This window comes from Mesocricetus auratus, unplaced genomic scaffold, assembly GCF_017639785.1.
Source record: "Mesocricetus auratus isolate SY011 unplaced genomic scaffold, BCM_Maur_2.0 Super-Scaffold_100676, whole genome shotgun sequence".
Lineage (NCBI taxonomy): Eukaryota > Metazoa > Chordata > Mammalia > Rodentia > Cricetidae > Mesocricetus > Mesocricetus auratus.
Genome location: NW_024429266.1, coordinates 13,499,454 through 13,524,835, shown reverse-complemented (window position 1 = coordinate 13,524,835; position 25,382 = coordinate 13,499,454). Strand labels below are relative to the sequence as shown.

General features: G+C 54.3%; 1 protein-coding gene across 1 annotated transcript in view; it reads left to right on the top strand.

Annotated features, from left to right (window-relative positions):
- Window positions 1-21,593, top strand: part of Itpkb (inositol-trisphosphate 3-kinase B) — a 91,762-nt gene extending 70,169 nt beyond the window's left edge. The window contains exons 3-8 of the mRNA XM_005078140.4: window positions 8,805-8,904; window positions 9,977-10,190; window positions 14,697-14,901; window positions 16,929-17,030; window positions 18,109-18,180; window positions 18,497-21,593. Of these exons, the coding sequence (XP_005078197.1) occupies window positions 8,805-8,904; window positions 9,977-10,190; window positions 14,697-14,901; window positions 16,929-17,030; window positions 18,109-18,180; window positions 18,497-18,712 (909 nt within the window). The 3' untranslated portion in view covers window positions 18,713-21,593. The remainder of the gene's footprint in view (window positions 1-8,804; window positions 8,905-9,976; window positions 10,191-14,696; window positions 14,902-16,928; window positions 17,031-18,108; window positions 18,181-18,496) is intronic.
- Window positions 21,594-25,382: the final 3,789 nt, after the last annotated feature.

The window sequence follows — 25,382 nt, the reverse complement described above, 5'->3', positions numbered from 1 at the left end:
TTGGGAGTGTACCCCACTCACCCCTCTTGGATGAGATCAGTCTCTAAGACAGAGGACCCTCAGTAAATTTCCACCCTCCACAGTTTAGCCTTGTTTTTCTGCATTTACCAAAGTAAAAATGAAGTCCCTGGGGAGACACAGAGGGAGGGATCCTGGGGAGGGTTTGGGGACAGCCACAGTGCCTGACTCCCTTTCCCAGACGAAAGCTACAGGCCTCTGCCTTTGTCCACGAGGAAGTGTCCGGGAGAGGGCTGAGCACCCCCTTTGCTCTTCCTGTTTCCGACTATTGTTACTTCCCCCAGCCCTGCTGCAGCCTTCAGAGAGGAGGCCTGGCCGAGGCCGGCGGCCGCTGGGGCAGGCATGGCCTCCGTGTGGTCAGGCATTTCTCCATCTGCTGCCGCCTCTGCTTCCCTGCCATTATTTTTAGTTCGGGGAGGAGGAGGGAAAAAGGCAAGCGATGACCTTCACACCAGGGGCAGCAATTGCCGGCCCGCCTGGCAAGGAGGCCCAGGACCGTGAAGCGCGCCTCGGCTCTTGGGCCACCGAGACACAGACTGGTTTGAGGGGCTCGCAGGTCCCTTGGGCAGCGGGTCAGGGAAAGGCAGGAGAAAAGAGAAGAGTGACTCAGAGCAAGGTCTCTAGCGGGAGAGCTCTCTCTGCTGCCGTCCGTCCCTAGTGTCCTGGCTGCACGGGATGACGACATCCCAGAGCCCCAGAGCAGGATGGGAAGGCAAGAAAATAACCTGAAATCCAAAACCTTTCTGGCCTCAAGCATTTCAGATAAGGGGGCTGCAAAGCCTGGAGGTAGACAGGTTGGAGACAGGGAGATGGGATGGGCCCCAGAGTCTCAGGCACACAAGAAAGAGTGTGTGTGTGTGCGCGCGCGCGCGTGTGCGTGGTAGTGTGTGCATGAGTGTGTGTGCGTGTGTGTGAGTGTGTGTTGAGTGTGTGCGTGTGTGCATGATAGTGTGTGCGTGTGCATGATAGTGTATGTGAGTGTGTGCATGTGTGTGACTGCGTGCGTATGTACGCGCATGTGCGTGATAGTGTGTGCGTGATAGTGTGTGAGTGTGAGTGTGTGCATGTGCAAGTGTGTGTGTGAGAGAGTGTGTGTGTGTGTGTGTGTGTGTGTGTGTGTGTGTGTGTGTGTGTGTGTGTGTGTACCCACAGTGGCCCTATGTCTATGGCGGGACCCTGTCCCTCTGTGGGTAGTTAAGGAGCCATCATGGCACTCTCCAGGGGCAGCCTTGTCCTTGCCAGCTGTGTCTGAGGCCTTTTCTCAGGGTTCTAGATGATAATGAGGGAGGGAGAGTGTGGTAGAGCATCCCGGGCAACAGTCTGGTTGCTGCCTTTGGTCTGGAGACTGAGCCTTGAGTTGCAACAGAAAAAGACAGCTAAGCGGGAGGGGCCCAACAGAGAACCACACAAAGGTTTCCTGTCTCTGCCCCAAATGCACTGCTGGGAGTGTGCACTGACCAAGTAGCCGCTCCTCAGCAGAGTGATGGCTCCCACAGCTGCAGCAGCTGGGGCTCGGCACAAGTGGAGACCAACCATCCTTGTTTCCTGTCCCAGGAAATACAGGATGGGTATCCTCAATCCAAAATGCTGTGTCCCTGTTGATGTTGAGAATGTTCCAGAATTTGTACGCCTGAGTCACAGTCAAAATGCAGGTACACTAAAAATGTTGAATAAGACCTTTGGGCTATGTGATTGGGGTGTGTATGAAACCAGAGGAGTTTGTGTTTAGACTTGGGTCCCACCTTCAAGATACAGCATGATGAACGTGCACGTACTCTAAGACCTGAAAAGGGTCAGAGGCATTTCAGCACCCAGAGATTTCACACGAGGCATGCTGTGTGAAATCTCCCCTCAGCCTGAAGTCTGCAAAGACAGAATAGTTCTAAAAACGGCGACAAGCTGCCCCCTTGTGGGGACAATACAAGGGCTGGGCTGGGTGGGCAGGCAGGGCAAGGCCACTGAGGCTTCCTCAGTTGGCTTGAAAGTATTGTTTGTTAAAGGGGAAGGCAATCAGTTGCACACACAGACTTAATTTTAGCCGGAGCTACCTGCCTCACCCACACCTGTGGCTTCCTTTTCCAAACCTCCTGTCCTCTCGGAGCACGGGGCACTGGCCTTTGTGACACAGTTTCTAAGCAGGCTCCAGAAGGGCCATTGGGTGCCCTACCTGCCTGGTCCTGCACCCCACCACCCTCCTGGGGCCTCTGCCAGGAGATCACAATGAACAAAGTTGGCCACGAGGCCTAGGAGAAGCACCAGGCTTTTCCCCAGAGAGGGCGGGTACCAGTCACCAGGGAAACCCTCGCTGCTTTTATGGAAAGGCCAAAAGAAAGTCAAGGGGGGAAAAGGCATTTTTCCCAAACATGGGGAACTCAATGAGTGTGTTTCTGACTTCTGCAAGAGCGGAGCAGAAGGTCTAACACAGAATGAGCCCTTCCCCGTCCGCTTTTTGTCAAATGTGTCTTCCCCAAGTGCGGGTCAGCCAGGACATTCTGGGAAAAGCCTCCGTCTCAGAGGGAGGGGAGGGCAGGTCTCTTCGGGCCTCCCCCATCGAAAAGGTCAGTCTTGTGACAAAGTGACAAAGTGCTCGCTGTCTATGTGAGGCTGTTTTATAACCAGGAGAGAGACAAGGGGGGCCCGGGCATCCTGTTGGCTGAAACAAAACCTTCAGAATTAAATGGCAAAGAACTGGAAGATCCAATGCCCCCGGGCAGAATGGAAATAACCGTGTCAGTGCTTTGAGGCCTCCACTGATGTCAGTGCTGTGCCTAGCAGCGCCACAGACCCTGAACACGTGATTTCCCTGCATGCACACACCTTTCCTCATGCATGCACTGCCAAGCTTTAGTCTGACAGGGTTTTAGGAGAGTCAAGATGCAGTGACGTTTTAGATATTTCTCCCTCATCTCTTTTACCCTAAAACAGGGGAGCAGGGAAAGTAATCTCCTTTAAAAGTGTCTAAAAATAAAGACAGGCGGTGGTGCCGCACGCCTTTAATCCCAGCACTCGGGAGGCAGAGGCAGGATGATCTCTGTGAGTTCGAGATCAGCCTGATCTACAAGAGCAAGTTCCAGGACAGCCTCCAAAGCCACAGAGAAACCCTGTCTCGAAAAACAAACAAACAAACAAACAAAAGTGTCTAAAAATAAAAGCCGGGTTGTCCAACTATAGAAATAAAAAGAGGGCTTCCGGGAGGGAAAGCAGCAGGTCAGAGGAATGGGTCAGGTGGGAAGGGGCTTTCCCAAAGAGTCTAACCTCGTTATGGACGCACAAAATCCAGACCTCCCCCTTAGGTGATGTCGGGCATTTGGGGATCCAGCTTCATAGAGCCTCTAGACCAGTGGTTCTTAGCCTGTAAGTCACGACATCTTGGGGGGCGGCATTAAACAACCCTTTCACAGGGGTTGCCTAAGACCATCCTGCATATCAAATATTTATGATTCATAAAAGTAGCAGAGTTACAGTTATGAAGTAGCAATGAAAATAATTTTATGGCTGGGGTGGGGGGGGGGTCACCACAACATGAGAGACTGAATTAAAGTGTTAGGAAGATAGAGAACCACTGCTCTAGACAGAAGCAGGATGGAGACGCTGCGTGGTTTGGGTCTAGCGCTGTGGCCTGGGTGTGGGGACCTATAAATGATGACTCTCACATCGACTCACTCGTGGCCACCCCACTTGCCCTCTGGCCCTTTGGAGGCTCCCGGTGGGTTACTGCCAGCACACTGTGTCTTGGAGGAAAAACAAAACAAACAAAAAGGATCAGAAGTCAGGACAAAGTGAAGCCTTGCCTGTTCTTGGCCATGGTCAGAGCCGAGCACGTGGTAGGCGGGGGTCTGTATCACCAGGGTCTCCATGGGACCACAGGGGTGCCCAGTTACAGATGGGGACACTGAGGTCTCCACGTGTCCGTCCAAGAGCATGGGACCCGGAACGATAGAGGGTCCTTCCCACTCCAAGGCTTGATGGCTCTCAGCTCCGCCGCCCGCCCCGCCTCTCTGAACAATCGAATGCGGTGTTTAGGCAGTGTCTGGTGGTGTTTAGGCAGGGAATGCGGTGTTTAGGCAGTATCTGGTGGTGTTTAGGCAGGGAATGCGGTGTTTAGGCAGTGTCTGGTGGTGTTTAGGCAGGGAATGCGGTGTTTAGGCAGTATCAGGTGGTGTTTAGGCAGTGTCTGGTGGTGTTTAGGCAGTATCTGGTGGTGTTTAGGCAGGGAATGCGGTGTTTAGTCAGTGTCTGGTGGTGTTCAGGCAGTATCTGGTGGTGTTTAGGCTGTATCATCTGATGGAGGGGGACCGCTTGTCACTTCAGCTCTTCCTGAACCTGGCAGAGGACTCGTCAAGCAGGTACTGGAAGGAGTGTGACGGCAGTGACCGATCCAGGTGGGACAGCAGTGGCTGTGTCCTGGAGGTCTGCGTCTCCGCAACAGCCTGGCCGTGGTTAAGAGGCCGAGGCTCCTGACAGCCGTGGGGAGCCATGCAGCAGAGCCCACCCCTCCCTGGCCTTGGAAAGGTCACATTCCACCGTCTCTCTGCCTGGACATTCCTACCTCATGCTGGACAAGGGGCCCTTGCTGATGGCTAATTCGAAGGAAATAGACCAGAGGTCCCACATCCCCACAGCCAGTTCTGGGAGCTCCGTGCCTCCTCTCACCCCTGACCCTACCATTCATTTTCTGACTGATTTTCAAAAGTCACTGGCCATGCTGAGAGACGGTTCCTTCCTTTTCGTATAAGGCATTACATCCCCACAGCATATCTGCAGATGCCGGAAGAGAGAGGCAGTCAGAGGGTGGCATGCCCAGGAACTGTCCGCCTCCCCTGAAGCCCACACAAGCGTATAGAGCCAGACCCTGCCCAGGCTTTCTCCTGTGGGCCCAGCCAAGGTGTGGAACTGCCCTGCTGGTAGCATTTGCTGCTGAAACACTTGCTATGCTCTGGCGGGCTCTCTCTCTCTCTCTCTCTCTCTCTCTCCCTACCCCCCCATCCCCCCCATGACATCCCCACACCTCAGGTATGAAGAGGGCTGAGGTTTGTGGGCCTCCTGTGTTTTTGTTGTGTTTGTTTTGTTTTGGGGGGTGTTTATTTGTTTATTTTTCTTCCCACTACAAATCCCTCTTTACATTCTCTGGATGTTTTCACAGCTTCAGGTTAGGCGCAAGCTGCGCAGCTGCCCAGAGTAACTTCCGTTTATTCAGCTATTTCAAGTCTCAGAGGCTTCCAGCAGCTCTCATGCATCTCCCCTCTAATCCCAGCCCCCAGGAGGCAGAGGCAGGCGGATCTCTGAGAGTTCGAGGCCAGCCTGGTCTACAAAGAGAAACTCTGTCTCGAAAAAGCCAAAATTAAATAAATAAATAAATAAAAAACCATATTCCTCAACCTGGCATGTGGATACAGAGCAAGGCCCAGCCAGGGCTGGTCTGATCAAGAGGACAACAATCCAAGGATTGGTTCAGTGCGAGTCACTTAAGGAATTACCCGAAGGCTTCGTGCCTGTGATTTAGATACCGTGAAGTAAGAGTAGAGGCCCTGGGTCTCCAGAAGTCCCTGTGTCCTCTCCCTTCTGGCGCTCTCCTCCCTGTCCCTGGGTCTCCAGAAGTCCCTGTGTCCTCTCCCTTCTGGCGCTCTCCTCCCTGTCCCTGGGTCTCCAGAAGTCCCTGTGTCCTCTCCCTTCTGGCGCTCTCCTCCCTGTCCCTGGGTCTCCAGAAGTCCCTGTGTCCTCTCCTTTCTGGCGCTCTCCTCCCTGTCCCTGGGTCTCCAGAAGTCCCTGTGTCCTCTCCCTTGTGACGCTGTCCCCATTGTCCACAGCGAGTGCCCGTGCTCATTGTCCGTCCACAAGCCCGTCCGTAGCCGGCAAGCACACATCAGCCCTAGTCCCGCCCGGCAGACTGCAAACTTCATGTCACTTGGTGACTGCGCTGGAAGTGTACCAGCCCCAGAACAGTGTGTCACCAAGGTTTGGTGGCAACTAGAGGCATGGTACAAAGGTTCTGGGCTCATCCTCTAAGGGGCAGCCAGAGTCTCTGCCTTTGTGCTTGTCTTCTGTCTCCAATGCTAGCCATTAAAAGCCTAGACAAGAGCGCCGTGGAAGGGGCCCTCACTGAGGACAGGTGCAGAAGATGGGCGGCAGGTTCTCATTGTGACCTGATTCTTACCAGCAAGGCGGAGAATGGACTCTAGTCAGCGGTTCTCAACCTTCCTAACACTGTGACCCTTAACACAGTTCCTCGTGTTGTGGTGACCCCAGCCATCAAATTATTTTCATTACTACTTCATAGCTGTAGCGTTGCTGTTGTTATGAATCATAATGTAAATATCTGACATACAGGATGGTCTTAAGCCACCCTTGTGAAAGGGTCATTTGACCCCCCCAAAGGGGTCACGACCTACAGGTTGAGAACCAACGGACTAGGGGAAATGACTTGCTGAACTGGGGTGTTTCGTCTGTAAGACAGATAAAAATGTCCCTGCCACCACCAGGCTTTGTGAAGGTCAGCACAGGGCCACAGGACCCCAGCCTGTCCCAAGACCCACACAGCAAGTGCTGTGCTTGCTGGGGCTGGTCCTGTGTTTGCGTGCCTACTGACATGAGTTCTGCTGTCTGTCACTGCGTGGGTGGCGGAGTGAGTGTGTGTGACAGAAGTCGTGCTAGCTGGCAGCGGGTCTCCTTTCCTGTCACACTCGGACCCCTGTGATACCCTCAGGCTCATCATCTAGGAGGCTGACTCAGGCCAGTGAGTGAGGCAGTGGCATGTCACTGTAGAGCCGACCAGTCAGCCAGCTTCCTCCTAGTCACTGCACATAGAGGCCAGAAGGACGTATCATGCATTGGAACTTTTAGAGACACCCAGGGAGGGTCCGCTGAGGCTCTGCAGGTGCTGTGGTGATTAGGAGGTGACAAAGGAATGGATCTGGGAAACGCTCTCCCACTCAGGTCAGGAAGAGGTATCTGAGGCCACTTGGGAAGGTCAAAGCCTGGGCTGGCGGTCTGAGTTCAACTAGACTCTCTGCTGGAAGTCCCCGCCCTTGATGGAATTCATCCGGGTTGTATGTGCTTTCCTTTCTTCCCGTGTCACCTGTCCCAGCTGGGAGAAGAGGCCTGGAACCTTTCTCCTGGTTCACCAGCTTCCTACACTAAAGTGCTTGGAGGGAAGGCTGCCCCACCCCCAGGCCTGGCAAGCTGCTTCTCCTGGGAGTGGGCCAGGCTGCCCAGGGGTGCTGTGCTTCCCAGATGGTCCCGAGTCTCAGTGTCCTGCCCTGTCATCTGCCCCTACCCCTACAAGCAAGAAGGGTGGCGCAGACTTCCTGCAGCCTCTTCCCCTGCCTGGCCCCAGTCATGGAGATGGCCTTTTCTGATGCTGCCGGGCACGGCTGATGCTTAAAAACACAAGGGAAACCCTGTGTCCTCTGCCAGCAGAGCACTAGGGTCTCTGGGGCAAATGCACAACACTCCTTCCGTCCAAGTGGAATATTCCACCAGCCTGCATCTGGTCTCACAATGCCAGGACCCCCTGGCCTTGGCCATGGGGCCCTTTTTCATGGTGCTCCCTATTGGAGGCGATTTGGGAAAGGCAAAACCGGCGGAAGTCTGCTGGCCTCCTCAGATCAGATGTGGAAACTCTGGAACCCCCGGAACTTGGGGGTTTGCTTTTCTGTTCACATGTACCTGCTCATGCTCGCCCTGCTCATGCTCGCCCTGCTCATGCTCGCCCTGCTCATGCTCGCCCTGCTCATGCTCGCCCTGCTCATGCTTGCCCTGCTCATGCTCACCCTGCTCCTCATGCTCGCCCTGCTCATGCTCGCCCTGCTCCTCATGCTCGCCCTGCTCATGCTCGCCCTGCTCCTCATGCTCGCCTTGCTCATGCTCGCCCTGCTCATGGCCACCTCCTGCACACACTGACCTCCCACTGTCTCCAGGCTCCATGCCAGCCAGATGGTTCCAGGTGTGACACATCTGGCTGTCATCGTCTTCTCTAGAATCTGTCCTCCAGGCCCTTGCTTCCTTAGAAGGTGATTTGGGGTGTGTGTGTGTGTGTGTGTGTGTGTGTGTGTGTGTGTGTGTGTGTGTGTGTGTGTGTGTGTACCTGCATTGAGTTGGGGGAGTCTCATGGTATCATCTAGTCTAGACTCAAGCTTTTGGGTTTGTGTGACCCTTCTGGCTCAGCCTCCTGAACAGATGGGACATCGAGTGTGTACCACCCCACCTGGTACTCAGCGGTCATCTATGAACGGCCCCTCTGTGGCGTGCTTCTCCATAAGTGCTCTTTACCATAGCATCTACAAATAAGATACGCAGCAACACCTTGCTGTTGAATGACAGGGACCCCTCTGGTCTGAGAGCACTGCTTTTGGTACAAGGTCATCTCCCAGAGCTCTAGTACCCATGAGCCTGATGGAGCAGCTGTCTGCCCCTCACTGGACAGGTGAAGAAGCCAAGGCCCAGGGCAATGGGTGTGTGAAAAGGAGCGACATGAGTTCAGTTGTTCCCCGCTGAGAAAGAGTCTGGGTTGAAGAGCCCAGGACTGAGCTTGGCTTGCCTCCTTCACCTACGCCTGAACATCCCCTGAGAAATCCCCTGAGCTCCTTGCTCAGTCTGCTTATAAACTGTGACAAAGCTATCTGTGCCTGCTAGTAGCCCACGAGGTGTTTGGGACCCACCTACGGGCACCCGAGGTATGAGTGTGGCCCTCAGGTCCGGTGGCCCTGAGCATCGAGTCACCTTGCTTTAAATCCATTCTGGTCAGAACACAGTGGTTGAGCCTGTCACTCTGCTTGTGACTTTTCCAGAGCAAGTCATGGAGGAAGATAAAGAACATGGTGCAGTGGTCGCCCTTTGTCATGTCCTTCAAGAAGAAGTACCCGTGGATCCAGCTGGCGGGACATGCAGGTGGTGGACTCGGCTCTCTAGGGAGGTAGTGGGGGGACGTGGGAGGGGAGGCTGGTGTCTGGTGCCCCAGGAGACAACCCTAGAACAGACCCTGGCAGAAGGTGTGGCCTTTACATTGCCTTGTAAGTGTCTGTAGACAGCTGATCTCTCTCCTCCCCAAGAATATATCCATCCCATCCACCCTGCCCCCTAATTCTCCCACTCCTTCTTTGCTTCCCAACTCTGCTTCTAGTTTCACTCACTAACAGTTCCAGATAAATTCTTTATAACCGTTAACCCTTTGTAACCCTGGATACTGTGTACGCCTGCACGACCACGTTCTAGGGGCCACAGTGCCAGTGGAGATATAGCCTCTACCTGGATGGAACTCTGCAATGACCCAGGCATGGCTAAGAGGCCATGGGAGAATTGGTGGGAGATGCAGTCAAGTCACCCCATAGCCACCAAGGTGCTGGCAGTCAGCTGGGCCCGTATGAAGCCCTTTATCGTGTTTTTTTTTTCTTGTCCTCTGGGGACACCTCATAGGCATCCATGTGCTTGGCCTTCATGATTTCATGGCCCTGAAGGTTCTTCTCAGGCCAACACAAGCTTAGACCAAGACATAGACGGACACCCTTTGTAAATACTCTCTGAGGGTGTGGCTCTGAAGGGCCACTGCCCAGAAGGCCGGTGCCCACCCTGTCTCCTCTGTGGGCACTGAGCTTCTTCTCCTAAGACTCATGGACACCTGCTTGGTTAAGAAGTAGGGCTGAGGTGGGGGTGAGTTCCTTGTGGTAATACGGAGGCGTGGAGAGTAGAACTATGCACTTCAGAGGTGAGGAGCTTGGAGTCAGAGGAGGCAGAGAGCAGCCAGCGTTGCAGTCAGTGAATGGGTGACCAGGACCCGAAGCCGTTTGCCTTAAGACACTTGTCTACAAAAGGCCACACCTTCAACCCTCAGCTCAGCCGGGTTGTGTCTTACAGCAAGAGGGAGACAGTCCTGATGAAACTTCCAGGGGTGAGGCTGGGGAGGGGTCCCAGATATCTCCAGCTTCTGCTGAGGCTAGAGGTCCTCCTCACCCTTACTCTGCAGGGAGCTTCAAGGCAGCTGCCAATGGCCGCATCCTAAAGAAGCACTGTGAGTCTGAGCAGCGCTGCCTGGACCGGCTCATGGTTGACGTGCTGAGACCCTTCGTGCCAGCGTACCACGGGGATGTGGTGAAGGATGGGGAACGCTACAACCAGATGGACGACTTGCTGGCCGACTTCGATTCGCCCTGCGTGATGGACTGCAAGATGGGCATCAGGTGAGCCCTTGCTGCGTATGGCCCTCCCTGTCGGGCCTGGCTATGCAGAGGACATGGGAGGCATGCTGGCTCTGCCCTGTGATCTAGAGGAGACAAGGCAGGGGCCCTGGCTGGGTGCTGAGCCTCTTGGGGAGCAGGCAGTGGAGCTGCACACTAGTCGGGGGGGGGGTGTCCTCCTCGAGGTGAGTCGCCAGCAGGGAGGAAGCAAGACAATGGTCTCCTGGTAAGTGAGATGCAGTGGAGACAGGAATGGAGACAGGGGCCACAGAGCAAGCGTGTAATACATGCTGGTTTCTAAAAAAAAAAGAAGAAAAAAGACCTGCCGCTAGGGTGCAGCCTGGGAGCTGCAGAGGCCCCTGTGGCAGGTGCCAGGTGGGCCTGAGGTGCCTTGCAGAGAGCTCCAGAGCCTGGAGGCCATAAGGCGGAAGTGGACTCTACCCCTGCCTCCAGGCGGTCAGCCTCTGAGGTTTCCAGTACTGCATGTCCACCCCAGAGAGCCTGATTTTGGCTGTAGATACCCATGCTGGACAGTGGACTGAGCTCAGAGCTGAAGCCTGTATCTGATTTGAATAGTGCAACTGACCTGGGGTGGCTGCGTTTGGGTGTATGTTTTTGTCTACACATGGGCCTGTGGAGGCTAGAGGTCAACCCTGGGTCTTGCTCCCCAGGAACTGGCCAGCCTCTTTTCGAAGACATGTCTCCCGGCCTCAGCTTCTCTGATCAGGCGGCCTGGGTGGCCATCCAACCCCAGGGCTCCCCCGTCTCCATCTGCCTAGCACTAGGATAAGTGCGTGCCACCATGCTTTACTTTTTACGTGGGGTCTGGGGATCGAACTCAGGTCCTCGTGTTTGTGTGGCAAGCACTTTACCCACTGATCTGTCTCCCAGCCCAGCAGATAATGTTTCTACATGAAGACATTGAGAAAGAGGGAGAGTTCGGTGTGCTCGGGTTAAGGCAATCACAGCTCCTTTCTTCTCGTTCCTCCTGGGAGTTCTGTCCTAAAATCAGCCCCTGCCAGCTGACAAAGACATGTCCCTTTCCTTTGTCCCCAGGGCAGGGATGGGGTCATGGAGAAATATGGGCCCTGCTGTTAGTTCTTCTCTGCCACTAGCTACCTCCTCCTCCTACATTCCAAAGCCCTGGATGTCTTGGCTCACAGGGAGCTAGGGCGGGTGAGGGAGAAAGCAGAATGTCCTTGAAGCCACCACACAGCCTCAGCTCTCTGGCTGTCTTATTTCTATCTCCAGAAAATTCTTTCCAGCATGCCCCACAGCCAACCACACTGGGAGAGTAGGCTATGCTATCATTTGATCAGGGGTCTCCAGGGATACATTTCCAGGCAGCAACTGTGCAGATGTGCCCAGGTCTATGGACTGCACACCAGGACTCCAACCATGGTCTGCCTTCCATGGAGATCCAGGGGTCTAGTTTCCACAGGGCTCCCTGGAGTGGCAGGCTAGTCCTCTCCCAAATGCAGTAGCACAGAAACATAGCTCTCTGTGCATGCACTCAGATAAGCAGTCCGTGGTGTCACCAGAGCATGGTCTGCCCTTGCTGCAGGAAGAGGCTGGGACACAGGTCCTTGTCAAACACCAGGTTTCAGGGCGTGAGGCAGAGGCTTACAAAATAGTGGGAAGGCCCATCAGCAGAGCCAGGTTTAGTCGTGGTGGGTTACAGATGGTGGTACTGAGGAAAGCCATGTGGACCCTGGAGGCATCTTAAACCAGGGACCTGGCTCACACTGCTCGTAGGCATCCTTGAATTGATAACTTTCCAGTCACATCTTCTGTCATTTGGACCTAGGGCTGGGTTCAGCCCCTGGGCCCTGGAGAAGCTGCTCTCACCTTGTCCCTGACATCTGTTGGTCTCCCGTGGTCTGGCCACCTCCCTTTCTTTATCTGGAGTCAGCTCTTCCCAGATTCTGGCCATCGGGGAACAGGTCTCTGTGGCCCTGGATCTATTCCCTGGGCTCCAGACGTTGATGAGCAGTCTCCGCTCTCCATGCTCAGGCGTTCCCTCTGTGGCGGGCAGTGAGAGGCACTGATGGGTCCTCTAACAGACCTATTACCCAGCTAGTAGCCATTGGGAACATCCCTTCCAGCCCCCGTCTATGCTTGAGGAACTGTTGACTCTGCCTAAATGGAGCTGGGGGCGTCCCTTTGAAGAAAGGTCCATGTGCCTACTTCCTGTTTAAGGAGATACTGAGAACTCTTGGCAGAAGTGTGGCTACTGCCTGCCCAGCAGGCCTGCATTGCACCCTCAGGAGTGTTAGGCATGAGTTCCTTCCCACGGTACAGGGGTTCACTGATAACTTGGTATCTGCATGCACGATGATGTGTGTGTGAGTGTGCACGAGCATGAGTGTATGTGTGTGTATGAGTGTGAGTATGCATGAGTATGAGTGTGCATGAGCACATGGGATGTGTATGCATGCAAGAACCCAACCCAAGCTAATGCACTCCCCTTACAGTCTTCCCAAATAACCAGGACCCGTTGACATACGTATATCCCAGGGAATTGGGAGTTTTCTCTTTCTGTGTAAATACCAATGGGTGCAGGGGTTTCTGAAATCATCTCCTTTGTAAGGTATAGATATTTATTCTGTCTGTTCTGGGACCCAGATGGACATTGTGGGAAAGATGTGGAGAGGCAGATTGGGACAGTGCCTGAGGAGGGGCAGGGAAGAATAGTAGTCAGGGGGGAAGGGAGGGTGCCTCCGAGGGCAGCTCACACCCACGCAGGGCGCAAGGGGCCCACTTCCCCATCCTGCAGCTAACTGCTGACCGCTGCCTCTTGAGAGCCTGGGGCAGCATGCACACAGCTGGGAGGGCTTTGCAGGGAAGAGGGCTGGAGTGAGTCATCTCTCCATTTGGAGGTGATGGTGGGAGTTGTGAGGGTAGTGCTGGGATCTGGATTGGTCCCCAGAGTTCTGGACTAAGGACTCCACTCCAGGCTGCTCTGAAACTGGCCTGTCTCTGCCTGTCACATCCCCCAGGAGCTAGTGTCCTCGCCCATTTAGCCTGCAGACTCCTCTATGGCAAAGGGAAACACATAAGACAATTCATGTCTTCCTAGTCTTCCTGGGATCAGAGGTTCAGTGACCTGGTGTGGGTGTTTTATCTCTGAGACACAACTGGCTACAGAGCCCTGAGCAGCCCTCTCTAGCATAGGTCATCGAATCTCTCTCTGCAGCAATGGTCACTGCAGAGAGCTCACTCCAGCAGTGGTCACTGCAGAGAGCTCACTCCAGCATGGTCACTGCAGATCTCACTCCAGCAATGGTCACTGCAGATCTCACTCCAGCAATGGTCACTGCAGATCTCACTCCAGCATGGTCACTGCAGATCTCACTCCAGCAGTGGTCACTGCAGCTCTCACTCCAGCAATGGTCACTGCAGCTCTCACTCCAGCAATGGTCACTGTAGATCTCACTGCAGCAATGGTCACTGCAGATCTCACTCCAGCAATGGTCACTGCAGATCTCACTCCAGCAATGGTCACTGCAGATCTCACTGCAGCAATGGTCACTGCAGATCTCACTGCAGCAGTGGTCACTGCAGATCTCACTCCAGCAATGGTCACTGCAGATCTCACTGCAGCAATGGCCACTGCAGATCTCACTCCAGCAATGGTCACTGCAGCTCTCACTCCAGCATAGGTCACTGCAGATCTCACTGCAGCAATGGTCACTGCAGCTCTCTCTCCAGCAATGGTCACTGCATATCTCACTCCAGCAATGGTCACTGCAGCTCTGACTCCAGCAATGGTCACTGCAGATCTCACTGCAGCAATGGTCACTGCAGATCTCACTGCAGCAGTGGTCACTGCAGATCTCACTGCAGCAGTGGTCACTGCAGATCTCACTGCAGCAGTGGTCACTGCAGATCTCACTGCAGCAGTGGTCACTGCAGATCTCACTGCAGCAGTGGTCACTGCAGATCTCACTGCAGCAGTGGTCACTGCAGATCTCACTGCAGCAATGGTCACTGCAGCTCTGACTCCAGCAATGGTCACTGCAGATCTCACTCCAGCATAGGCCATCGCAGCTCCCACTTACGCTGCCCTTGGTGTTTAGATGAACCCTACTGCAAAGAGCCAGAGATGCTGCCCAGCGTCAGCCTGCATGAGATTGAAAGGACAGAATATGCTTTCCAGGTTGCCAGGGTACAACAGAGTTCCAAGGGGAACCCGCCTTCTGTCTCTTTTCCACAAACTGAGCTCTATCCTTACACCTTCCTTCTGCTGACCCTAGAGAAGGTCCTTGGAGGGGGCCTTCACAGTGCCAGCATCAAGGTGCTCTGTGAGCACTGAGGACACACTCTCTCAAATCAGCTCAAACAGTGCATGGCTGTCCCATTGAAGATGCCTCATCCTAGATGTTGCTATGTTGACCATTGTCCTGGGACCAGACACAGCCCGCTCAGGGTCTTCATTCACCAGACAGTTCCTGGCTACAGGGAGCTATGACCCAACCCTAGTACTCATGTCCTTCATCTCCCATGCAGGACATACCTGGAGGAAGAACTCACCAAGGCCCGGAAGAAGCCTAGCTTGAGGAAGGACATGTACCAGAAGATGGTTGAGGTGGACCCTGAGGCCCCAACTGAGGAGGAGAAAGCCCAGAGAGCTGTGACCAAGCCACGTTACATGCAGTGGCGAGAAACCATCAGTTCCACGGCTACCCTGGGTTTCAGGATCGAGGGCATTAAGGTAAGACCTGTGAGGTGTGGCCTGAGGATGCTGAGGCCTCACGGTTGTCAGTGGTGACCGGGGCGTTGGGATGCTGGAGTCTGTAAGTCTCACCTATGCAGACCTAAGATGGACAGCCAGCCTCAGGGGTGTTGGCCCATTCTGCAGCCAGAGAGGCAGGTGGGCAGACCTTGGGGTGCAGGCAGCTTATTTGTAGGGCGGTACAGAGGACCCCATATAGGAGCCAGGCTAGATACCTGCCACAGGAAAGATGTTAGCTCACTGCCAGTGAGGTACCTACCAATAAGGAGAGGTGTGTGGCTACCTGGGATTGCCTTGGAAACCTCATCCTCCATCCTTTCCTCTTGGATGCCCTGAAAAGGATCTCAGAAGACTGTCCTTGTCCCTGTGTTCCATTCCATGTCCCTAACTTCTAGACGTGCAAGGCCTAGCTAGGAGCAGGGAGAAGGAACAGAGGCTCCTTGTGTCTCAGGTGGCCATGCTTTCGGGGCAGGTGTCAGTCCCTCCAAAGCCCTGGCCCTCCTTTCTCTGCCCAGGCTAGGTCTGCCTGGCCCCCTCTCCAGCATGAAGTCAGAGTTGGGTAGCTGAAATGAGGGAGGCTGCTGCAGCCGCCTCTCACGTAATGTGGAGAAGTGCATCCCTGTGGTCACCAGAGCCTCACTGGCTTCTAGAGCAGGGGACTGAGAAAGCCGTTTGTCCTTCCTTCTCTTCTGAAACCAGCCTTCTTTCCTAGTAGTATCCAGCGCCCAGACTGGATGCAAATGATATGCACACATCCTCTCCATCTGTGGTCCATCTGCACAGCACGCCCTGGCTGTTCCTGCCAAGGCTTTCGTACAGCCAACAAGATCCACTGGCCGAGAGGGGCTAACTGCACACACCGCCGTCTGCCCTTCCTCGTCTCAGTTAGCAAGGAGACCCTGTAGGGAAGGATCCTGAGGCTGCAGCCCTCCGCTGCTCCCTCAGACCCTTGCTGTTTTCCTGAAGTTATAGCTGTCACCTGTTTCAAACTGGAGGTGAATGGGTGCAAGGGTCAGGGCTCCTTAATGGACCCACCCTTCCTCCCCCTGTGTCTCAAGAGAACAGAGCTGTGTGTGCTTGCCCAGGCCAGCCTGAACAGGAGTGCTGAGCTCAGAGCATGGAGATGGGGATGAGGGAGTGGGGATGCAGCGACCCTGGCTTAAACCACAGGCTTTGGGGGAGTCCGCATATTATCCCCTTGATCTGCAGTGCACTATGAGACATGTACAAGTATGTGTACATATGCACGCACACACACACACACACACACACACACACACACACACTTCTTTTATACCTTTTCCCTTAGAGACACTTTACAGCCTCTGTTTGCCATATCATAAAAACTGCCAGCATTGGGGTTAGAAAGATGACTCACAGGCTAAGAGCACCGGCTGCTCCTCCAGAAGTCCCAGGTTCAATCCCCAGCAACCACATGGTAGCTCACAACCATCTGTAATGAGATCTGGTGCCCTCTTCTGGCCTGCAGGCAGACATAAGGCAGGCAGAACACTGTATACACAATAAACAAATCCATCTTCAAAAAAAAAAATAAGTACCAGCATCGTGGCTTTCATGCTTTGGGTGGTTGTTAAATGAGGGTCACTTGAACACAAACCTGTGATAGGGTGACAATTAGCCTGACCGTCAGATGGCTGCCGGCACACTAATGGGACATGCTGTGCGGCACTGGTCCAGAGACTGAGCTTCTGACCAGGAAGTGAAGCTGTTGGTTACCCTGGGCCCCTGCTGCCCTTGCTCGGAACAGGGTGCTTCTCCATCGCTGTCTCAGACACCCTCGTGCCACCAAGACCTCCTAAAGCGGTGTGTGGCTGGGGACCTAGGGCCACTCTGTGAACTCCCCTGTTGGGGCGCCAGGTGACAATTGCTTTGTTTCACCTGCCTTGCTGTACCATCCCTGGGCACCTCCACAGAGAAGCACCAGGGTCATGAGCAGCCCGTCCCATGGGCCCTCTGCTGACTCCTCTGGGTGACTCCCTCCTCAGAAGGAAGATGGCTCTGTGAACCGTGACTTCAAGAAGACCAAAACAAGGGAGCAGGTCACCGAGGCCTTCAGAGAATTCACTAAAGGAAACCAGAACATCCTGGTGAGTCAGGGCTTCGGGGGGAGGCTCCCTTCTCCAACCTAACTGAGTCAGGATTGGTGCGAAACCCTAGCCTCAGACTTCTGTATGAAGGTGGCGTGGCTGTCCCCAGTATCCATGGGTGCTTGGAGAAACTTGGGAACACTGGCTCATTCTCCTGAACTGTCCAGCACGCTGCCCTTCCCTGTCAGGGCACGCTATGGCAGGAGGCTTGTGTAAAGCGCCGTCGCTGGCTGAGGGTGTAGCGAGTGTTCGTCACATCCCCTCAGAAGCCCTCTGGTGAGGACAAGCAAGCAGACGTTCTCGTCTCCGTTTGACAGACAAGGAGGCTTGGGAGGTCAAGAACACACATAGAGAAAGACGGAGCTAGGGGCCACACCTAAGCTGGCCTGACACGGAAGGTCCCTGTACTTCCTGCTGTCTCCGGGTTCAGACCTGTAAGGCTGGGATGCACACAGTAGGTCTGCAGAACTAGTCCTCTGGGCGCCTCTGGATCATCTCAGACCCTCAGAGTCATGCCACCAACGGCATTTCCAAGAAGGGTTGATGGCTGTTGCTAGGGACTCTGGGACGATGCTGACTAGTCCTACCTGGCTGTGTCACTGCTGGAACCCTGTGATGTGGGCTTCCCTGGTGACCCCATACTCATGGGTGATGAGACTCACAGAGCTGGTCCTTGGGAATGATCAGGTACCCCGTTGCTAACACAGGAATATCTCTAAGATTCTGTGGAGGGAACTCATGTAGAGATACTATAGTTTTCCCCTTTACCCTGTCTTTAGTCAGGGACACAGCACTTTGTGGTCAGGAAGTTACCATGGCAGCCAGTTCTGGCCTCTGACTTTGATGGCTGGTGTGCTGGGATGGGCTGCCCCCTCATGGGGGAGGTTGAGGGGACACATAGTCCTCTGGGAAAGGTGTGACTCTGAGCTCAACTGGGGTAAGTGAGGTTGGAATAATTGATGAGTACACGGTGAATGTTGCTTGTAATTCAGTGACTCTAATGAACTACATAGATCTGACACCATGGCCGCATCCCAACACACAGAGTGTATGAAACCCTGACCATCTCTGTCCTCAGATCGCCTACCGGGACCGACTGAAGGCCATTCGAGAGACCCTGGAAGTCTCTCCCTTCTTCAAGTGCCACGAGGTAGGGTACCGAGCCTTCAGACTGACAGGCACGCCCCGCCTGCTTGACACCCCTCACCATCACCTCCAGCTCCAGTCGGAAGTGAAATTGCTGATCCAAGCCCCCCTCGGGATCAAGGCTTTTCCAAGCCTCTCAGATACCTAAGCACCCTAGCTGTGTCTCCTGCCCCACTCCCCGCCAAGCCCTACTCCTCCTCCAGGCTCTGCCCTCCTCCTGGCCCTGCCGTGTCCATCCACCTCCTCTCCTGCCGCCCCTGCCCCAGCCTGGCCCTGGCCCTGCTTCCCCACTCCCCGTCTCATAGTCCTACTTCCTGCAGGTCATCGGCAGCTCACTCCTTTTCATCCACGACAAGAAGGAGCAAGCCAAGGTGTGGATGATCGACTTCGGGAAAACCACGCCCCTGCCGGAAGGCCAGACCCTCCGACACGACGTCCCTTGGCAGGAGGGGAACCGGGAGGACGGCTATCTCTCGGGGCTGAATAACCTCATCGACATCCTGACAGAAATGTCCCAGGGCAGCCCTCTCACCTGAGGCCACCTCCACCTGGCCTCCCCATGCCGCTCTGCCTCTCCCATCCCCGCGCTTCCCCCAACTCTTCCTTCATTTCTCTCTGAGGGCCCACCTAGAACAGAGCCTCCATCCGCACTACAGGACACTTCGGAGAAGAAGAGAGATTTTCTAAGTCTCCTTTTCCTTCCTACACAAGGGCCTGGAGGTGGCGTTTCTAATTCTCTCTAAATAGAACTACCTTCTGGAAGAGAATTACCCAAAGCTAGGCCCTGCATCCTGTGCGGTCAGTTGCACTTAGATCTGGCCTGGGTCTAAGAGGCCGTGGCATCTCCTGAGGGTCTTGAGAAATTGAGCCTCCCTCTGGGAGACCCCACCCCCACCCCAGAAAGTTCAGGCCCAGACTGGCTACCTGTGGAGCCCTGCTGCCCCCTGGTGGCTGGTGCCATCGTATACACTGCCCCATTGGTGTCTCCCACCATGGACCCTGAAGCCAAGCCAGGGTCCTGATTTCTGGAAGTTGGGAACACAACCTCTGAGGAATCTGCATGTGGTTGGTGAGCAATGAATTCTCCAGTGAGTGGGCCCAGCTTTCCAGGAGCACTGTGTGGCCTTTCTAGAGATGCTAAATCAGGACCCTCCCTCGTTGGTGTTAAACGCTTGGGATTCAGGCCAGGCTAGGAGCCGGGAGTATGGGGAGCAGCTCGACTTTTTCTAAAGAACTTTGCTCTTCCATCTGGGACCACTGCCCATGAATTCAGAGGGGTCGTTTGCAAAGCCAAGCTTTCAAGGATAATGTTACATCCTAGAACCCTAGGTCTGCCCTGCTATGGAAAGGTCCAGAGCTGGTTAGAATACTGAAGGTCCACACAACCTCCAGGGATCTGCAGCAGCTCCAAGAGCCTGCCACACCTAGGAGACGAGACTACTCTCTTGTCCCTTCAAATCCTTAGTAACCAGGCACCCCTGCCTCCAGGCTCAGAGTCCCTCCATGGGGAACCTCTAACAATTCAGGCTGTACCAGGCCTTAGGAAAGCAGGATCTGAGCTTCCTGGAATAATTTCTAAATTTCCCTTGAAGTCTCTTGCCCTTCTAGCTTGAAGGGCTTAGACGGATGCTTCTGGGTGCCGTGAGTAGTTCCCAGGGTTTATAGGGGTGCCCAGAGCTGTCCAAGCCTCCTCCTTCCTGGCGCCCCGAGCTGCTTGAAGGGCCACGGGGGACCATTGTTAATCACTATCTCAATTGTGAGGCCAGTGACCTGTCTGATTGAAAAGAGTGGCAATTCCTGTGACAGCTAAAAGACAAAACTCCCGGCTTTGCTGCCATTTGGTGCTATCCTCTGGATTTCACGCCCTCTATTTCTGAGACACTCTGGGTCACACGTACAGATGCTCTTCTGGGCACCAGACCAGCAGACACAGCTTGGGAACACCAAGGGAAATGGGGTAGACCAATGCGTACACACCTGGCTAGGATGGCTTTGGGCAAGGGGTGGCCGCCTACCCTAGATCCCTGGGGTTTCTAGAAGAACTGTTGGCCCATGTGACACATGTGTTTCCCCTTTCATGCTGGTGGGTGAGTGACAGTTGGTGGGGGCGGGAGGTGGGACCTGCGAGGATGTATAAGTACAGATTTTAAAAAAGGAACTCATTTAAACTTCCTGGCTCCTGTTCAGATGGTGGTGAGCTCCTGTGTGGGCTGACTTTCTAAAGGTCACGCCGCACCCCCCCACGCCGCACCCCCCCCCCCATCTGTGAGTCCAGATCTTGTGACAGCACATGATTGGGAAGACAGGCAGGCTGGAGTGGGGGAGGGCAGTAGCAACCAGGCAGCAAGCTCTGGGACTTTCCAGCTGTAGTTGCTGGAGGGCTTGAGGGGACCCTGTGGTCTGTACACCAGCCGTAGGCTGGGAAGGGGCATCATGAATTCCAAGGGTCTATAGCTATGACCTGGCCCAATCTCCTATACGGCTATCTCAGTAAAAATGTCTGCTAAAGCAAACTATGCCATGAACAAAACTGCCAGGGACCAGTTTGATGTATGCAAGAAAACGTAACTCACCAAGCACTTTAAGAAGGAATCACCTGTCACAGAAATGTGCTCAGGTGCTGTGACACCGGTCAGCCAGAGCTTAGGATAGTGCTGGACAGTGCTTTGCGCTGGGATCGCTTTGCTAGGTGGTGTGTAGAGGTATCTCTCTAGGGTTATTCTGTTACGAAGGGTGTTTCACTTCATCGGGTTTTTGTATTTACCGTGTCAGCACCCACACTGTATCCCCCAGTCCATTCTCCCCCTTCCATCCTGCCAGAGCCCCCTCCTCCCTGCCCTGATGGGTTGGATAGAGCTCAGATGGAGTTTCCCAGAGACGCCCAAGGTCCTGCCTATGGGACATGGGGCAGGCTACTGGGCACCAGATTTCTTGGTGGTCAGCCCTGCTTTGCACACTCCTGAAGGCTGCTGTAGCCGCTTTCCCCAGACTAGACTTTAGTGCCCTTTAAGAAGTGTGTAAGTTATATTTATTTTTTTGTTGTTTAAATTGCACAAAACACTAAGAAGAAAGGTTGAACATCTCCCCCTAAGCTCTGTCTGCCTTCTGGGGGCCTTTCCTTCGTGTCCAGAGGAGCCCTGGGCAGCTGTGGCCTCAAGGATGCTGTTCACCTAGGCTGGCTGTATTTAGCTTCGAGACCACCTGTGTTCTGCTAATCCTGTGTGTATAGGCCCCACCCCCTGCTCCAGGGTGCTCACTCATCAGTGCCTTCTGGGGAGGAGAGAACCCTTCCCGCACCCTAACTGGCTCTCCTCCTCTGTATTCCTCTCCCCTTGGAACTGTTACATCCCTTGCCCAGTGCCCATCGGTCAATTGTAGGCACTCTCCCCTTCCCAATAAAGGCTTGGAGACCATTAATAGTGCGATGTGATCCTTCTGCCTCCTACACACACACACACACACACACACACACACACACACACACACACACGCACGCACGCACGCACATACACACGCACGCATGCACACGCACACACGCTCCAACTACTACAGAAGAGCTGTGGTGGCCTGCAGTGGTTGTAAGATGGGGTAACACTAACCTGCAAACAATGTGAAACACTCTTAAGAGTCTCTTCTGCATATTCTACACCTTTAAACAGTGGCGTAAGGATATCAGTCAGTGACAGAAAAGGTTCTCCTGCCCATGGTGGGCTCTGTGCTAGGGACATTCCACCACTCACAGTATGTCACCTGTCATAACAAGACTGTATAGTCTCCCACTGGTCAGATGGGAAATCTGAGGCTTAGAAAGCCAAACAACTTGGGTTGGGTGTAGGGAGAAGAGATTCGAACCCAGAACTTGCCACCCTTACTGGAGGAGTGCTGGGAGCAGAGCACTGGGCTCCAGAGCCAGCAGTGGCTCATTTAGGAACCTTGGCTGGGTCTCAGGGAAACCCTTGACAGCAAAACCCTAGTCTCATGGTCATGGCTCTTCACAGCTTCTCCAGCCCTGCCATAAGCCACAGCCACCAAAGGACAGTGGTGTTTACATTTTAGAAGGCTGTCCAGCTTGGACCCAGAAGACTGATGTGAGCCACTGTTGTGTGAAGCTGCAGATCCTCCCAATCAAAGTCAACCCATAGCCCCGCAGCACTTGCTAAAGGAAAGCCAAGCCCCTGGGAGAAGCCTTTGAGCTATCTGCCAGGATGTCAAATCGGTGCCCTCCTGGCTAGCCCCAGGGGACCTGTGGCCATGGCCAGAACCCAGGCCCTGGAGAAGGTGATGTTCCCTCAAGAACCCTCAGTAGCAACTTAGGTTGGCTGAGCGGCCCTGAACCAGCCACATTCTTTACATGCTGTCCTGAGCTGTATGACCGCACTAGATCCCTGTCCTGAGGCATGCCATTGCTCCTTGTCACATGGGGCCCAGTACCTCACCTGCCACCTGTCCTCCAGACCACCCACAGGGCCCGTGCTCACCCAACCACAGAGCCCTCAAAACCTTCACCCGAAGTCTTTCTAGCAGACCTGGACGCAAACAGGAAGTGGCTGCCCTTTCCACTGGGCAGGGAACCGGGGTGGTGAAAGTGTGGCTGAGCCTACAGGGAGAAGGATTGCTGAAAACGAGGAAGCTCCAGAGGCCACACAGGAAGCAGCCTGGAGAGCTCTGTGTGGTCTGAGTGGCAGGAAGGAGCCAGAGGGCTACTCTGAATCTGACTATACAGGAGCCTGGAGACTGGGACATAGCTCAGTATCTGCCAGCTTTGTTAGCCTGCTGCATCTCATCCGTGTCTGTGCAGGCCCCTTGGTTGCCTCGTCTTCCCTGAGTGCCCGTATACTCACACGGCGATGCTGTGTCGTGTGAGGAACACAGGGTATCTGGTCCCGGAACCCCTGAACCTGACTTAAGAGGCTGTAGCAACCCGTCCGAATCCTGCACGGGAACGCCTGTCTCCTTCCCTCCACGCACTACACAGCCGACTGAGTTCTCTGTCCCCCGCCCACCCCTCAGCTATGCAGCCCCCAGAGCAGACATCGTCTTAGAAATTAGACCTTGTGAGTAAAGTTTTGTTAGAAACAACTGGGTCACTGCTTTATGTAGCATCTGGGACCTCTTCTGCACCACAACCACAGATGAGACAAGTACCCCACCCCTTTCATGGACCGCAGAACTGAAAAGGTTTCCTGTCCAGCTCCTTAGAATGACGGCAGAATCCTGCTTGAAAGTAGCTGTGGCCCGTGGTTATGACTTGCTAAGTGTCAGGTGATTGAAAACGAAGTGTTTTAATACTCACAGAAACTTGCTGAGATGAACCTTGTCAGCCCCACGTTCTATATGAGAAAGTAGAAGCAAGGGGGAGAAAGGTAGGTTACTGAGACCACATGACTAGGAAACAGCAGACCCTGGCATTGGACCACACTGGAGACCCGCCTGGGATTCTGCATGTCTGCACCGCTGGCCAGCCCAGGGACCGTGTCCTGGTACCTGACTGTGCCACAGGACTGCTAAGACAGCCCCCGAATGCTGGATCCTGGGGTGTATGGGGCAGAGCTACCAAAGTCCAGGCAGGGTCAAGGCACCGCTGGGCTCTGCAGGTCTGGAGATGGGGCTGGGGGACCTGGGACTGTTTGTTCTAGGCTTGGAGTGACCCTCCGAGAATCTCAATGTTAGTTCGCATCTGTGACATCCAGTGCCCTTTCCCTGCAGGCTGAGGGTGCAGATCCGAGTCTGCTTGCCATTCACAGGCTGGCTCACACACCCTACCACAGAAATGCAGAGAGCACATCCAGTTCCCAAGAATGCCAAGAAACAGTGTGCGTGTCATTTTTTTCAATTTCATTTTTCACTGTGACAGCTGTGGCCCGGCTCCTGGCATTTGGCAAACCATGCACGGGGCCAGAGATGACACATTCAACAGAGAAGTGAGACAGAGAAGGGGACAGAGCTCAGAAAAGAGGCGTTTCTGCACCTTGCAGAGATGTGGGGAGGCTTTGTAAAACCAGAAGGCGCCTTAGGCGACAGTCACAACCCATGATAGACCCCAATAAAAAGTTCACAAGAGAAAAAATCTCCACCAGCCATTGGGGTCCTAACCTGTGGTCCACTGAGAACCCTGGCTAGAGTGGACATTTAGAGGTCACAGAGCTCAGGTCACAGAGGTGGACGGACCCCTTGGTAACTAGCATCGTTGTTTGTCCTGGTCTGTCTTCCCTGTACCTTTCCAAACTTGTGAATGAGCAAAGTAGGATTTAAAGTGGGGGCTGGGGGGAACATCCCCCGTGAACGTCTGCATTTCTGTGTGGCAGCACATCATGTCGTTTTAAAAATAGTTTCTGCATATTATGGACAAACAGGATCTGCGACAGCCCCGACAGCAGCAGCCCTGCTCTATTTCAATGAGAAAAATCCCCATTTTAGTCACGCTTCTTTCTGAGAATTCATGCTGGAGTGAATTCAAGACAGCTGAGAAACAGCAAGGCCCCACTAGGGAGGGAGCCTGCCCCCTCGAGGACGTCAAAGTGCATTGCAAGACTGCCTAGGACAAGGAGGCGGCCAAGGAATGCATTTAATTTACAAATGATAGACTGCTCTGGTCAGTGACAGCACCCAGGAGGCAGTGGACAAATAACAGGTATGTGTGCTACCTGTAAAGAGCAGAGGAAACCAGGGGCCCCACGGGGGAAAGAAGAGGCCTGGCCTGAGGCAGGGGCATGAAGGAAACTTGAGAACCGCTTCGTAAAAGAAGAGCCACCAAAACGACTTTAGAAGCTGAGTGTGCATTATCCGGAGGGTCGAAGGATGGGGGAAGCAGCACCAGCCTCAGAGACACGTGGAAGGACACATATGTGGAGTACCTCCAAGGGACAAAGGATCAGAGCCGAGAATCCGTGTGGAGCCCCACCGGGGGCATAGCCAGATCTCAGGCTTGGGGAAAGGCTGGAGGAAGAGAATGTGCCCGGCATGTCGGGAGTTTCTCCCAGTGACAAACAGGTGTCCACCAGAGACTCCTAAGCTATGGCATGACGAGGGCATTCCAGCACAGAGGGAATGACGCTAAGCCAGTGGGGAGATGCCAGGCCCCACTGTGAGGTCAAGGCCACAGCTAGAGGGAAATCGACAAGGCAGTGTGGATGCCATCGCCCTGGTGAAGAGTGTCTCTGGAGCCCACAACACGGAGAGAGCCAAGCTCAGCCATTCTCACGACCG